The following is a 14,713-nucleotide window of genomic DNA, read 5'->3' as shown; positions in this document are numbered from 1 at the left end:
TTCTATCTTACTTACAGTCCAGGTCAGGGACATATCCCCAAATTCCCTGTAACTGTTGTTTCTAACACTAACCTTAAGGACATGTAATACTGAGACACTAGTATCATGTAAATCCTCATCCTATCCACTGGGACAGCAAACACCCAAGGTTTACTTCATGACTTAAAATGTCACTATCAATGATTGAAATATATGATACAGCAGTAACATAAAGTAGTAATTTGATATTTATTGTTACATTAAAGTAATCCGATAGTTTTCCAAGTAATTGGTGGTTAAATATAGTGAAGCTTGAACCCAGAAAATCTTACAGGACCAGTTACTTTGAGGGTAAAATCTAATTTTTAATGAATGGCAATAGTAATGGTAATGGAAAGTAGGTTTAATTTTCAAAGTAAAAGCATCAAATATGTTTTCAGTGTAGCCTAATAGACCACATTAATACGAGAGGTAGGGGAGTGTTGTCTTTATTTATTGTTTTTTATTAAATATAGATATTTCATCGAAAGTATTCTTTACTCTATTGTATTAATCAAGAATGCTACTGCATGGTAGCTATGAAGGATTTTATTTTGAAAGTAGCAACAGGAAATGGGCTTTTAAACAATGGATGACTTGACGCTTTTTGCCTTGTGATGTTGCTGATGACAGAGACGAAACAAAACAGGGAGAACCACAAGCGTCGACAATAAATCATATTTACCGGTGCCGAGTCCTTAATGATAAATAAGGTCGACAACGTGGTAAGCTTCTGACCAAACCGACCAGTTGAATTAGCATTAGCATCTAAGTAGACGATTGTTTTGTTTATAAAGCTAACTAGTTAGCTTGCTAACGTTAGCTGTTAGTTGACATCTGTGCATTGATGTTGATAATGCCCTTTTACTTTTGAAGGTATAGTTTTGAACATCTATATTCAGTATGTTTAGCGTTAATACGCGAGAGAGAAAAAGATACCGCTATGGGGAGGACTGTCAACAACAGCCCTGATTGGTTGGTGAAGCTTCAAACTCATGTTTGACCTCATGTTCAGGAAAAAATGCCTGATACAGATCTGATTAATAGTGGATTAAATGTTCTTAACGGGTCGTTTTATTTTGTTTTATACTAATTGCGTCCTGATAACGTGCATCAGAGTGAAAGTGTTGTTATTGTCCATCTAGGGCACATGATTTTCACATGAGTGCTCTGGTTTTAATTTTAAACCTCTGAAGTCCAGGAGATTTTGGTTCAAATGTATGAACTTCCTATGCCTTCGTTTCTGTCTCTGTTTAGCATATTTCAGTCTGTCTTTACATCACATGCATGGCTCCTTTTTCTCGACACAAACTTGGCTATCAGTCAGATTTTTTATTTTATTTGAATTAACAGGCGTATAAAGCTGCCAGGAACCTAAAAAACAAACAAAAGACACAGGTGTCTATGGAAATGTACCATTTTTTAACAGTTTATACATTATATTATATACATTTTATATTTTATACAGTCTGATTTATACACACAAAAACAGCAGAAATAATAAAACTAAAACAGTCTATTTGCATGTGACTTAAAAATAGTAATAGTTTTCATTATAGAAAGAGAATTCACATTTTAAAAATGGTCTAGAAACATAAATGACACACTGAAGCTCCTATGATTGCACTTTCAACTGGCTTTCTCAGCTTGTCTACATATCGTATATAAATAAAGTTATTAATGTAAATAAAATATGTGTACAATAAATAGATGGACTCGAGAGGGTTAATGCCATTTTTTACCCACATGCATCCTCAAAATAGTTTCATAATGTAAATAACAGTTTTTATTTGTATACACCACAGTCTTTGGGTAAGAGGAAAACAGGAATACAGGAAGAGGGAACCGTTGAAGCTGAGGTATTCACTTCAATGTTGATGTTTCCTGTTATCATTTAGCTACTTCAGATCTATTACAGGCTGCTTGCCATTGATGGCTCTTTAAAAGGCCTTAATTCCTTGTTGCGGTTATGGAAAGCTGTCCTGGGTCCACCTTTGAGTCATGAACAATTTGCTTTTAAAACAACTATGGACAAGCTTCTAAACCTCTTGACTTAGCAGTACAATATTCAATTTGAACATCTAGCAAATAAGAGTCAACTTTACTAGTCAAAGGGAGTTTTACTCTTCCCTAGTCAAAATGGTTGATATTGTCCTATGTGGCTTTGTAAAGTCTTACCTCAGCTAGGCAGCTAGCAAGCTTTCAACCTTGCCAGGTTGAAAGATGTGTTTTCTGGTTTTGCTATCTCAATGGGAGCACACTGCACAGCCATTAATAACAATTCTGACACATAAGGTATCTGATTTCCATGATATTTAAAATATTCCACATATTTTCTCTTCTTTAGATGTAGCCGATGAAATGGAGTATGATGAGAGACTTGCACTTTTCCGCCAAACCCGCCTCAATCCCTTTGATCGTGGAGAGGAAGAAGATGATCCCCAAGGAGGCAAGACGCCCCCACTGCATGGTAAAGTCTGTCAAAGTTTGTCACAGGAAAATCATAACACAGCCATCTCAAGTGTGGAACATAACCTCACTTTAAGGTCACTGTAACACCTGTACTTCAGTTCAAGAAAAATTATATTGATGCTTCAAGTTTATATTTGTTCCATGTACACTAACTTTTTTATCAGTGAACAAAAGATGTAAACATGAAGTCATATAATCATCATTTATTGGACAGTTTTGGCGACTGTTGTTTGGTGTCATCAGTGCTACACTGATCCACATAAAAAAATAAGTTTTTGCTGGTGACTGACACCAACTCATACTTCGCTGCACCTTATGGGTTTATATTTTTTTCTTACTTGCTACAGTAGAGACATCATGAAGTAGTAGTTTAGAATGCAACTGGACCTTATCTGTGGTATGTTACATTTCACTGTAGGGAAAGGCCAAGATACATGGTGGAGGGCTCAAGCACTTAACAAGTCTTATTTACCCCTGTTTCTGTTCCTGATGGGACCGGGAAAATCCCAGAAAATGTGTGCCAGCATGCATAAGTGCAGCCGAAAATGATGACTTCCAGCCTCTATCTGGATGATGCTAATTTAATGATGCTAATTTTGACCTTGGTTATGAAGTGTATGTCTAGTCCACTTTGGCAGACATCCAGCCCTTGTTTCAGTATTTTATTGTGCTCTGAAAATATGTCTAGTTTGGCAGACAGTGAAAAGAGGCCAAATAATTTAGGATCTTATTAGCCATGGTTATGTAAAAATAACACATTTTCCTTGCCTGTGGGCTGTCATGAGGAGATGGGTGCTACAGTGGGAGGTGTTTTTTGAGGTCATGGTTTCTACTTTTTAAATGTCACGTTCTTGCAGATGAAGACTTTCTTTCCTCACAAAGCCAAACACAGTGGCTACTATGTGCTCTGATCATGTCACCATGGCTGACTGTTTGAAGCAGTGACTCCCTCGTGAAACTCATATTGACAAATTAATTCCCTGAAATATTTACACTGTTTCACCAGTTTTCATCTAGTTTAGAACAAGCACACTGGGTTACTGTGAGTTTCTCTAAGCTGATGGAAAAGGAAGTTGGAAAAACGACAGCTAAACCAGAGGAAATGAAAAGCATAAGTGCAAGCAGTGCTTTAGTAATACTTCTCTATTTTAGGATTTTGGAATTTAAGTTGTTTTTGTTCAAGTACAGCCATTTTGACATGCGAGCCTCACACACTGAGCTGATTTCTCTGGTGTCAAATGCGTTTTTCTGCTGTATTGTCTCTTTCTGTCTGGCACTGAGAAGCTGAATTCACTCAACATGTTTTATTCTGAGGTCTACGCAGGTAACAACAGCTTTTGTCTGCACCTTTTCAGTAAAATGGAGAGTAAGTCTGTCAAGTATTTGACCATGTACTATTTGAAAGATTATAAATCAAAGGCATTTTTGTTTCATTTCACTTTTAGATTGAATTTTTTTTGCATTTTTCTTATTTTCAAAATCGTAATGTCAGTCGTCATATTTAAAGGAACAATGAGTAGGTCATTAACCACGAGGAGTGTGTGGCAGTGTCCGTATCTGCAGAGAGCCTGCAGCCTGTCTGTAGTTTCTCTGCTTTTCTTTTCACTGCGTTCGGGACATTTCTTGGCGTGGCCTGGCTGATATTTCAAGGCTGCATCACACATACAGAAAATTTCCATGTTTGCATTGCGTGGAATGTTTTACTGGGCAGCTTCCAGATGTGAATGTGAACAAGACATCAGGAAAAAAAGAGCATTGCTCACAGCGAATCTTCCCTAAATAAACAAAAGCTAAAAATTTTTAAACACTTCCAGTGTGTTAAAATAAGACACCACTGTGTCTTTTTTAGACCCCGACAGATATTATTGGCCGATATTGGCCCATCAAAGGCATAGCGGAATCTGTGTATATGTTGTCTGATATGCGCTGTCATAAAAAAATTTTACACAATATATAATGCAGCAAAACGATTGCTTGGCGTGATATAATTGTAGGCAATTGACTGACACTGAGCAGTAATAATGTCTGTATTGCTATTTATTTTATGCCTATTTATTCTTTATTTTCTCACTTATCATTTATAGAATTGGCTGACAATGTAATACATAGTTTGTGTAATGTGTAACAATGCGAAACACTATTTAAGAAAGTTTTATGTGTGAGAAAGTAGCCCTCTGGGTACCTTTGCTGAGTGGTGAAAAATCCACATAAAAAAGGGCTATTTTCTTTCCAGCTCAAAAAATGACTATATCGGCCACCGTTTTCCCCTCAAAAATCCAATATCGGTCAGGCTCTAGTCCCTTTTCTCTCTTTCACCTAAGTAAGACCCTAATTAATCGAGTATGACGTGACAGTATGCCTGCTCTTAATGTTTCCTCCGCTTTTTCTCTATGCCTTTGCTTTCCTCAGTCATTCACTGATAGCCATTATATAATAATTCGCCCAAAACAGACACATGGATCAGAAAGCAAATGCTCATCCCTATTTAGTAACCACTCATTGTATCCCATAAAAACTCAAGTAATATTAATTTAGTCGTATAATCATATTATGTAAATCATTTTTCCTTTATGTCATAGTTATATTTGTGAATAATTGGACACAAGCCCAAACAAAAATGTTGTTATTTCACTTATTATACTATAATCAAAGTCAGGCCTGCGGTTAAAGTCATGTGACTATACGGATCATTTAAGATGTCATTTAAGATTTCATGCCATGTATGCCTGTGTGATTTTGCAACAGATTGATGTAAACACTTCAGAGCAAAAGTCATTTATACTTCAAAGTTCATTGAGCGAGTTGAGCTGCAGTTTTAATGACAGCAGGAGTCTGTCTTGTCACCAGACTCAGTTACACATTACCAGATCTGATAAGACGCATGCATAGGATTCCTTCAGTTGTCCATTTTGAGTCCTTGTAGACGTCTTGAGTGGTGAATCGGAGTGTAGGGATTGACTGGAGTGGACACAGTCATGTGAGTGAATTTAGCATGCATCACTGGGTGCACTTACCAGAGCACAGTGTTAATGCCTACTAGAAGAATGGTGCTTTATGCCACGTTGTCTTCTTTTTAGAAGCAAGGCCTGACCTGTTCTCTGAGACCAGAACCCACAGTTCAGACAGGACCATGGACCTTGGTCTAGCTGAGGACCACTTCTCAAGGCCGATGGTAAGTAAAGCATTCCGTCTGCTGTCTGCCTCAACTCCAAATAAGTTGTCAAACCAAATGAAACTTAAAACAGTGCTTCCATTTGTTTTGACTGTACATGCTTTTGCTCTTGCTCACCTGTCTCAGGGTTCGTTTGTGGCTTCCGACATTGAACAGCTAAAAATGGCCATAGAGGAGTGTAAAAAGCTGATCCTGGAGCTGCCCGAACACTCGGAGAGACAGAAGGACACGGTGGTGAAACTTATCCACCTTCGTCTCAAACTCCAGGAACTTAAGGTTGGAACTGAGGGGTTGAAGGGACAAGTGGATAACACGATTGTGGTTGCCGATGCCGATTCAAAGGGACAGTCAGTCACACTTCAAGATATTCATGATTGACCAATTTCACTTGCATGTTTTCAGTCTTGTGGAATGCAAAGCTGTAAACAATTGTTTGCAGAGAGAATGTATTCTGAGAAGCACAGCTTGTCACTATATATCTGGAGAGGCATTTCCTGAAACTCATGCCGCATTCAGGTGCATTTGCAAAATATGGAATTTAGGGCCGAAGAATAATCAAGCAATTGTGTCGAAGAACATTTAAATTATATGGCTATTGGCCTGTAGTTGAGAATAATGATCATAGGTGGAGATCAACAACATCAGCAGCTTCCTGGACTTCTCATGTTTCAAGTGGCACAATATCTTTTTCTTGAGATTTTCTTTAAATAACAGAAAGTACATAATTACTTACAATTATAGTGTCTTGCAGAACACTCAAATAAACAAATCTGTTAATCAGTCTGCTAGTCCAGTTTGGATTTTGAATCCGTTTGATATTAAAAGGCCCAGCCTAAGCTTTTACGTGCCCGTAGGATATATTTTTCTCTAGGGGCATCTCTCCATGTTGAATTGTTCATTCAAGCCCTCTGGTATCACAGATTAAAGTTTCTTTAAAATTACAAAAAAAAAGTTAGATCATTAAAACAAACTTTCTTATGAATTAGGCTGCAGTGGTTGAACGATGTCTCTAACCATACTTTACCTCAAACTTCAATCACTTAGCTTGTTTCGTAGCATCCAAAACATCTTTGCATTAGTGACTTATTTTAAGAACATGTATTTTAAGATGTTTTTTTTAAACTACAATGTTGTTGAGACAGAGAGTGGGAGAGAGCGAGAGCATGTGGGGGTTAGTATGAAGTTAGTAACATTATTGCTGGGCTGAACAACCTTTACAGTGAAAACCATGAACCATATCATTACAAGCAGCTGAATGTCATGTACACAGTTGTTAACTTTAAATTGCATGTGATGCAAGTCCTTTGACGTAGAGAATACATATTTATCTGGTGCTTCTTGAAGGGTCATACAAGTTGAGGAACTGAAGGACTATAAAAATACATAAAAATAGTACAAAAAGTGCAAATGCTGCATTTTGATTTAATTTATTGAGTGTGTACAGTATCGTATCCAGCTTTTGGCCAAAACACACGTGATAACTCTTATATGTAAATCATATTTTAGTCTTTGACAAGGTTCAAATTTAATCATCATCTGTTACAGCTGTATCTGTTACTGCTATGGTAGTGGTCTTGGTGGCCTTAGTGACTTTTGTTTTTACACTTTGTCCCTTAAAAGGACCCAGAGGAGGATGAGCCTAATCTGAGAATCCTGCTGGAGCACCGATTTTCCAAGGAAAAGAGCAAGAGTGTTAAACAGACCTGTGACAAGTGTAGCACAATCATCTGGGGCCTTATCCAGACTTGGTATACCTGCACAGGTGAGACACAGTTTACATTCTTATCTGGCATTGTGGAGATATTTTAGTACCAAAATTGCAAAACATCCCAGTTATGCATAGAATAGTTTTAAGGGCATACATTGTTCAAAAGTCAGGCGTCCATGCAAGATCATACTATCTCTATCTGAATATAATTTTTGTTCTCTCATAGCTTCATGTACAGTCTCATTATGTGATGCTTAATCAGAGATTTATGTCCACTCCCACTGTCCAATCACCATCTCTTCTCTCAAAGCTCCACATGCATACTGTCGTTTCAAAATATCTGAAACAATCAGAGATGGGGAAGTTATTTAACTGACTGTCCTTGTAATAGGAGTGCTAATAGAACCAGATTTAATTGCTATATGCTCGACTTGGTGCTAGCATGTTTTTACAGCTCTCTGAATTAATTAAACAGCTATTTATATCAAACCCATTGGCTGAAGTGTCAATCCTGGAACACTCTGGATGCAGTGGCCAATATTTCTGGTTTAGCCAGTGGAAATCTGGAAAAGAGATATGCGGGCCAGGACTTCCTCATACATGTGTCTGTCACATGTGTCAGACAGAGACACAGTCCAAGTAGCAACCTGAGACGTGAACAGGGATTATGAGTTGAGAGACGGCGTTTATGACTGGACTGTTTCTTAACTAGCCAGTTTATGACAGATATATGAATGCAAATACATTTAAAAAAAAACAACAACAACAAAAAGGCTCATTTGTCCTCAGAAGTTAGCTGATGTGGTCCAAGATTGCATTTCAACCAATGCTTTCTGCCTCTTTTGATCTCCCATGGGCCATCCAAAACACACTCAAGGGGATTGGTCAATACTATTTGCACTACAAATGGAAAACCAGAACACTTCTGATACCAAAATCCTGTCGCCCACAAATTCTATATTCAGATCCGTGTAGAGATTAGTATAGTGTTAATGCTATTTCATGCCATTTGATTATCCATTTCTTGTTTCAGGTTGCTATTATCGCTGCCATAGTAAGTGTATGAACCTGATTACCAAGCCCTGTGTCAGGTCAAAGGTCAGCCACCAGTCGGAGTACGAGCTTAGCATCTGCCCTGAGATAGGACTAGACCGGCAAGACTACCGCTGTGCAGAATGTCGCACACCTATTTCACTGAGTGAGTACAAAGTGGCAATAGGGTTGAAATAGGGATCCCCAAATGTAAAATATGTTCACATACATTTTGCTTTATTTTGTGTCATAGTTTAACTGTACTGTGCAATATTCATCATGTAGGGGGCGTGCCGACTGAAGCCAGACAATGTGACTACACAGGCCAGTATTACTGCAGCACATGCCACTGGAACGACTCTGCCATCGTCCCAGCTCGGGTCATCCATAACTGGGAGTTTGAAACACGAAAGGTACCCTCAAACAGCTGCCACAAAATTCAACACATAAAATAAAACATGCCTTCTTAGCAATCTATGAATCTATTGAAGTATAAGTAACTTTAGGCTTTTCCCCTTTGAAACAAGTGATTGTATGATGTGGGTCAACTAAATACTGAATACATTACAAATAAAGCAGCATTTGAGTGATTTGATGAGACTGCTTACATTCTTTATGTTGAGACTCAAATCTGCAACTGTACTCTTCTGAAATGTTCCTGCTGTACATCAGAATAAAACACAAGAATGTATTACAGAAGCATCAAATACACTTTAGAGTGCTCTGCACCAATTTTACATGTCAAAGTCAATTTACCAGTCATTGGAAGTACTACACAGCCAGAAAAAACAGTCTCACTGTGACGTCTGTGGTTCTAGAGAAGTCTAAAAGAATGACTAAAGGGGAGTCAGTTTGATGTTGTTTAACCATCAGTAACATTAACTTACATCCCCACTCTCAGGTTTAGGGTCAGAGGGTGAGATACAGGTTTAATCCATTTCGCGTATTATCTGTTCTGTTTCAGGTCTGTCGCTCTTCAATGCGCTACCTGGCCCTGATGATAGCGCGACCTGTGCTGAAGCTGAAAGAAATCAACCCGCTGCTATTTAACTTTGTGGAGGAACTTGTGGAGATCAGGGTGGGTGGCTTCACTTTGTTGGAGGCACGTTTTTTTCTCAGTGTAGATAAAATACTGTATAATCTACATTTTGCAATATCTTTCACATCTCTCTATTCTCAGTTTAAGCTTTGATTCTTCTCTAAAATAACTGTAGCTTTACACCTCCATTAAAGTTAATTTTACAGTTGTTTTGTCAGCCGACCCATCCAAGGCCCTTTGTCACACAATGTTCTATGTCGGACACTATTATGCTGAAACTGCGAGTTGGAGAATCAACTCTGTAACCTGCATTAGGTGAGAGTGACAGCACTGTGTGTGTTGGTTTTGCTTTTACAGAAACTCCGTCAAGATATTCTGTTGATGAAACCCTATTTTATTACCTGTAAGGAGGCCATGGAGGCTCGGCTATTACTACAGGTGAGCGTCTCTGGACACTGGCACGATATGTCACCAATAAGTAATATGTTGCAACAGCGCCATCGTGTGGTGGAATAAGATACATTGGGCTGCATCTGGAAAGGTTCCTGTTGCTAGATTGAGACAATGTATTTGAAGCCGCTTTCACACAGACTGTCTAAGGCAGGAATGTTGCGCTGTACAATGTACAGACGTAGAATGGGGGAGAGAGTTGTTCTGTGGTTAAGCTGGCAACAGTGATAGCAACAAAGCTGAATTGATACACACACACACACACACACACAGAGAGAGACACACTAGACGCAGATGCTGTTTTGTTACACGTCTCGCCTCCTTTACTCCCAGGATGCTGGCATGCTTTCTAAAATCACACACTGGGGCTGCATTATGGTACTGTTTTTTGGTTCAGTGTACAAAAAACAATCATTAATGGTTTGATATTTATGAAAATGAAGGTTATTTTCTCTGTTGGAAAGCATTTTTAACAATTTCACAAATAATTTTTCTTATGTGTTTGTATTCCGCAGCTTCAAGACCGGCAGCACTTTGTGGAGAATGATGATATGTACTCGCTACAGGATTTGATTGACATCTCCAGTGGCAGACTCAGCTGCTCCCTCACAGAGATCCACACCACGTTTGCTAAGCACATCAAACTAGACTGTGAGGTGAGCTCACACAAGCAGCACAAAGACAAAACAAATTACTTCTGTTGTGTTAGTACTCTCATTTCCTGTTTGTGTGTCACACGTTCATCTTACAGTATCTTCTGTTAGGTAATAGGTACTTTATTACAACAGTGTTAAAAGAAGACAATAAGGAGTAGAGAACATGTAACCTCCTTGAAACTCTGACTTTCTGTCCTATTTTGTGTGTGTGTCTGCAGCGTTGTCAGGCCAAAGGATTTGTGTGTGAGCTGTGTAAGGAAGGAGACATACTGTTTCCTTTTGACAGTCACACTTCAGTTTGCCACGACTGCTCTGCTGTCTTCCACAGGTTAGTCACCACCAACCAGTCTGACTGAAAAATACAGCAAATAATGTGAAGCTATATTTTCAACATTTAACAAAGTTTGTCCCACTCAATATACCGTAGATAGCAAAACAGGACAGTCTGGGTGTTGTGATAAAACGTATTGATAATAACTGTGATATTTAAGAAATGAAATATTGATACCATGTTCATAATATACATATTCTCACTCTCAAACTTCAAGAAATCCCTCAAAAGACCTTCAAATCAGCTAACAACTATTGGCCATTGATCTATCTAGGTCAGGCATGTCCAAACTATTCCACAAAGGGCCGTGTGGCTGCAGGTTTTCATTTCAACCAAGCAAAAGCACACAGTTTGACCAATCAACTGTCTGAAGACTGAGATCAGTTGATTAACTGAGTCAAGTCTGGTGTGCTGCTGCTTGGTTGGAAAGAAAACCTGCAGCCACACGGCCCTTTGTGGAATAGTTTGGACATGCCTGATCTAGGTGAATTTGACTGATGGCATTATTTTCCAATTTCTACATTGTTATTGGGAATTCTTTTGGCCACAATAATCATGTAGTTATCATCTGATATTGTGACATTATTATGACCTATTATTATGTAACAAATTGTTGGTGTGTGTTATGTGTCTCTTTAGAGATTGTTACTATGACAACTCCACAACTTGTCCGCGATGTGCCCGGATGACTGAACGCAAGCAGGACGACGAGCCGGATGTAAAAAATGCCTAAATCTGCAGGAGACCCCCCCGATGTTACTGGATGTTGCACTTTGCCTCATGTTATGCTCTAATCGATCAAGAGAGTCGAACAGAAGACTCGCTTTTTTGTCTTTGTCCTTTTTTTGTTGTTGTTTTGTGCGTATGTTTGTACTGTAGTGTCTTTATCTTCATGTGTACTACATAATGAAGCAGGGTACTTAGAAACCCATCTGGAAATTAATATATATATATATTTTTTATCCCACTTTTTAATTCAAACTGAAATTGGATGTACTGAACACTGTGTACGTGTGTTTGTGTGAGTGATTCACATCAGTGTGTGCGTCTGCTTGTATAAATGTACAAAATAAATGCCCTATAGAGAACAGACACCTCAACTGAAGATGATTATGCATGCAGGAGTTGTTGTATAATAACTGTTACAAGCCTCAACTGCGTTAACCTATACTGCCAACTTTGCTGAATACTAAACTTTAAGGTTGCCATATATTAAAAAAATAGTTTTGAATTTTAAGGATTATAACTCCAGCTTCCAAAGACTAAATCAAAACATTATTAACCAGAAATTTGCCTTTCAGCGTCCAATTGTATGTTTTTATTTTAATAACAAAAACTTGTAAACATCCTTTTGAAAGCCAAGTCTTTGCCCTAACATTTCCAAGTATCCCATTGTTAGTGTACTTAAGTAAGTATGAGAAAAGCCGTAATTATAAAGCAATTAAATCTGTTAGACTATGTAATCATAACATCCTGCTTTCTTCCCCTTTTTTTACACTTATTACATCACCAGTCCCAACACTGTTTATCGCACAAGTACAAAGCAGTCCATTCTTGTCCTATGCTTATATTATGCCTGTTTCCTTTTCAGAGTCATAATCTGTTGATCTGTTTAACATTTCACAAGGTCCTAAACTAAATATATTTCTAGGAATATATCTTTTTAGCATAGGCCAACTTTGAGTTAACTGCCACCCTGGATACTGGGAGGAAAAAAAGTGTTGCTTGCAATTCTTTGACTAGAAAAGTTGTGTCTATACCATAACTAAAAACATACTTTAAAATATGAATACATATATTGCCAACAGATATATATAATCAAAGCATGCATGTTCTTGTAAGGAGAATTGTTCAGCTGAAAATGAAACTGGAAGTTAAGTGTGCTTTCCTTTTATTCAAAACTGTGAACTCATTTTAGACCGTTTGATCTGTGTTAAATCTGGTTCAGTTTAGTGCCATGTGTAGCAAATAGATGTGAATACTCATGAACATCGTGTGCCTAAGATAGTCAGGTTACATACAGCTGTTATCCAAACGTCTTAATTCATGTACCGTCATGTTAATGGTTTCAGTCTTAAAGTACCTATAGCACATGCTGTCCAGAGATGTTAAGTGACACCATTGGTAATGTGTAAATGTTGACCTAATGTATTTGTTTTAAAATAATGACTTTTGGCTGTGTTATCTTTCAGCATGATGTACTGTTTTTTTTATTTATTTCAAACTAATGGAAATACATTGTGTTGGTAAAAGCCATGCCCTGTTGTAAAATGTGGATTAGTGCATGAATAAAGTAAAGAAATGCATTAAAAACTGCAGCCAGCTCTTTGTCGACTCCAGATAAACTTTCACATTTTCATGGATGAATTATGACAGCCTGGGCCCCAGTGACACAGATGTGTAAAATTCCTCTTGCAGCTACTAAATTATAATAAATTGTCACTGTGACATCCCTTGTTTTGACTGAGCCCTTTGACCTTCCAGGACATGTTGATGCCATCACTTTAATACTCAGGGGCTCCCTGGACCTCTGACCTGACCATTTGGCCCCGGCACTTCTGCCTGGTCGGCCTTTTTGGTAATCCATCCATGTAACTATTATGTGAAATACTACAAAGGGTTTTCAGCTGTTGGCAAAAGTAGCCCCCAAATGCAAGATTGGCCCATGCTATTACTCTCATATTGACCAGTTTGTTTTGCTGTTTATGCTTATTTATATTTGTAATATTTGTAAACATAGTAATACAACTGGATGTGAAACACTGATTTTTATTAAAAACAAAATGTGCATAGCCTACAATCCAAGTACAGGTGAGAGTAAATATGGAAGTGTATTGGATTTACTTGAGAAAAACAAAAATATTTTACCTTTTTTTTGTTCTTGTTGAACAAGATAATTATCTATGAATTCTGAGAAAAGTTTTCATGGAAAAAAATATCTTATCATAGAGTTAAAGAAAAAGCAGTACCTCCTTTCTAACTAATTTATACCTGTGATTTACATTTAGACATAATTATTTTTAAACGTGTTCACAGTTTATCTTTGTATTTACTGCCTAATTCATACTACGTCAATTTATAAATATTCATCCCTTATTTCAACTTGCACTACTTTATATTTTTATTATAAATTTGTTTTTATTTGTTTGATATTCTTCCTTTTCTTTACTATAGACCTACATATTGTATGTAAACAAACACCTAAGATTTTTATTGACCTATATACCTTGAAAGATAAAGTCAAATATATGAGTTATGATGACATTTGAAGCGGTCTCGCCTCCAAATGGGAAAGCATATGGTGCATGAAGAGAGGTCGAGGATTTGGATTTCAGCCAGTCATTATGTAAAAGTACAGTACAGCATGTCCTGTACTTGAACAAATCCAAAAGTCATTGTGCAATGTTGGAATTCAAATACAGCATATATAGCTAATGGTAGGTGAATTAGCTATAGCATTAATATAAACTGTTTGATTGCAAACAGACGGATGCATACACGAGTGTGAATGACTTTGCTGCAGGAGTACAGAATAACCCCAGTGAACGCATCGTCATAGGGCTGCGGCTTAAAAACCCTCATATAACATTTTTTTTTCTCTTGCCAGAGCCCATGCTTTGTACTCGATTTTTGAGCTTGTGTTGGCTTTTGTCTAATATTTATCCTAAAATTTATAAATAAGTAAAATCTGCCTTTGAGACAAAATAGAATAAAAAAAGTCCCACATCTGAAAGCTCGTGGTGTTAGTTTGTATACGAAGTCTCGCGAGATGTGTGTTGGCCATTGTGTGCGTGCAGCCTACCATACTTTTGTTGACTCTGGTGGAGATCACTCC

General features: G+C 37.7%; 1 protein-coding gene across 2 annotated transcripts; it reads left to right on the top strand.

Annotated features, from left to right (window-relative positions):
- The first annotated feature begins 597 nt into the window (after positions 1-597).
- Positions 598-12,051, top strand: def8 (differentially expressed in FDCP 8 homolog). Of its 2 annotated transcripts, none has more exons than XM_059357676.1 (12): positions 598-743; positions 2,366-2,488; positions 5,571-5,662; positions 5,789-5,938; positions 7,283-7,424; positions 8,404-8,568; positions 8,688-8,815; positions 9,367-9,480; positions 9,799-9,879; positions 10,407-10,547; positions 10,766-10,875; positions 11,518-12,051. In XM_059357676.1, exons 2-12 carry the CDS (start codon positions 2,380-2,382, stop codon positions 11,609-11,611), a joined length of 1,326 nt encoding a protein of 441 aa, XP_059213659.1. In that variant the 5' UTR covers positions 598-743; positions 2,366-2,379; the 3' UTR covers positions 11,612-12,051. The 2 variants fall into 2 exon arrangements, with proteins under 2 accessions (XP_059213659.1, XP_059213651.1); XM_059357668.1 differs by having other exon boundaries at positions 5,568-5,662.
- Positions 12,052-14,713: the final 2,662 nt, after the last annotated feature.

This window comes from Centropristis striata, chromosome 2 (assembly GCF_030273125.1).
Source record: "Centropristis striata isolate RG_2023a ecotype Rhode Island chromosome 2, C.striata_1.0, whole genome shotgun sequence".
Classification (NCBI taxonomy): Eukaryota; Metazoa; Chordata; class Actinopteri; order Perciformes; family Serranidae; genus Centropristis; species Centropristis striata.
Note: the sequence above shows the minus strand (reverse complement) of the source record. Positions and strands in the feature narration are given on the sequence as shown.

Excerpts from the sequence above, each read along its gene's own strand:
- def8 (XM_059357668.1), top strand. The coding sequence starts at position 2,380 with ATGGAGTATGATGAGAGACTTGCACTTTTCCGCCAAACCCGCCTCAAT. Across the intron at positions 9,481-9,798 it reads AGGAACTTGTGGAGATCAGG|AAACTCCGTCAAGATATTCT; the intron begins GTGGGTGGCTTC and ends TTGCTTTTACAG. Across the intron at positions 10,548-10,765 it reads ACATCAAACTAGACTGTGAG|CGTTGTCAGGCCAAAGGATT; the intron begins GTGAGCTCACAC and ends GTGTGTCTGCAG.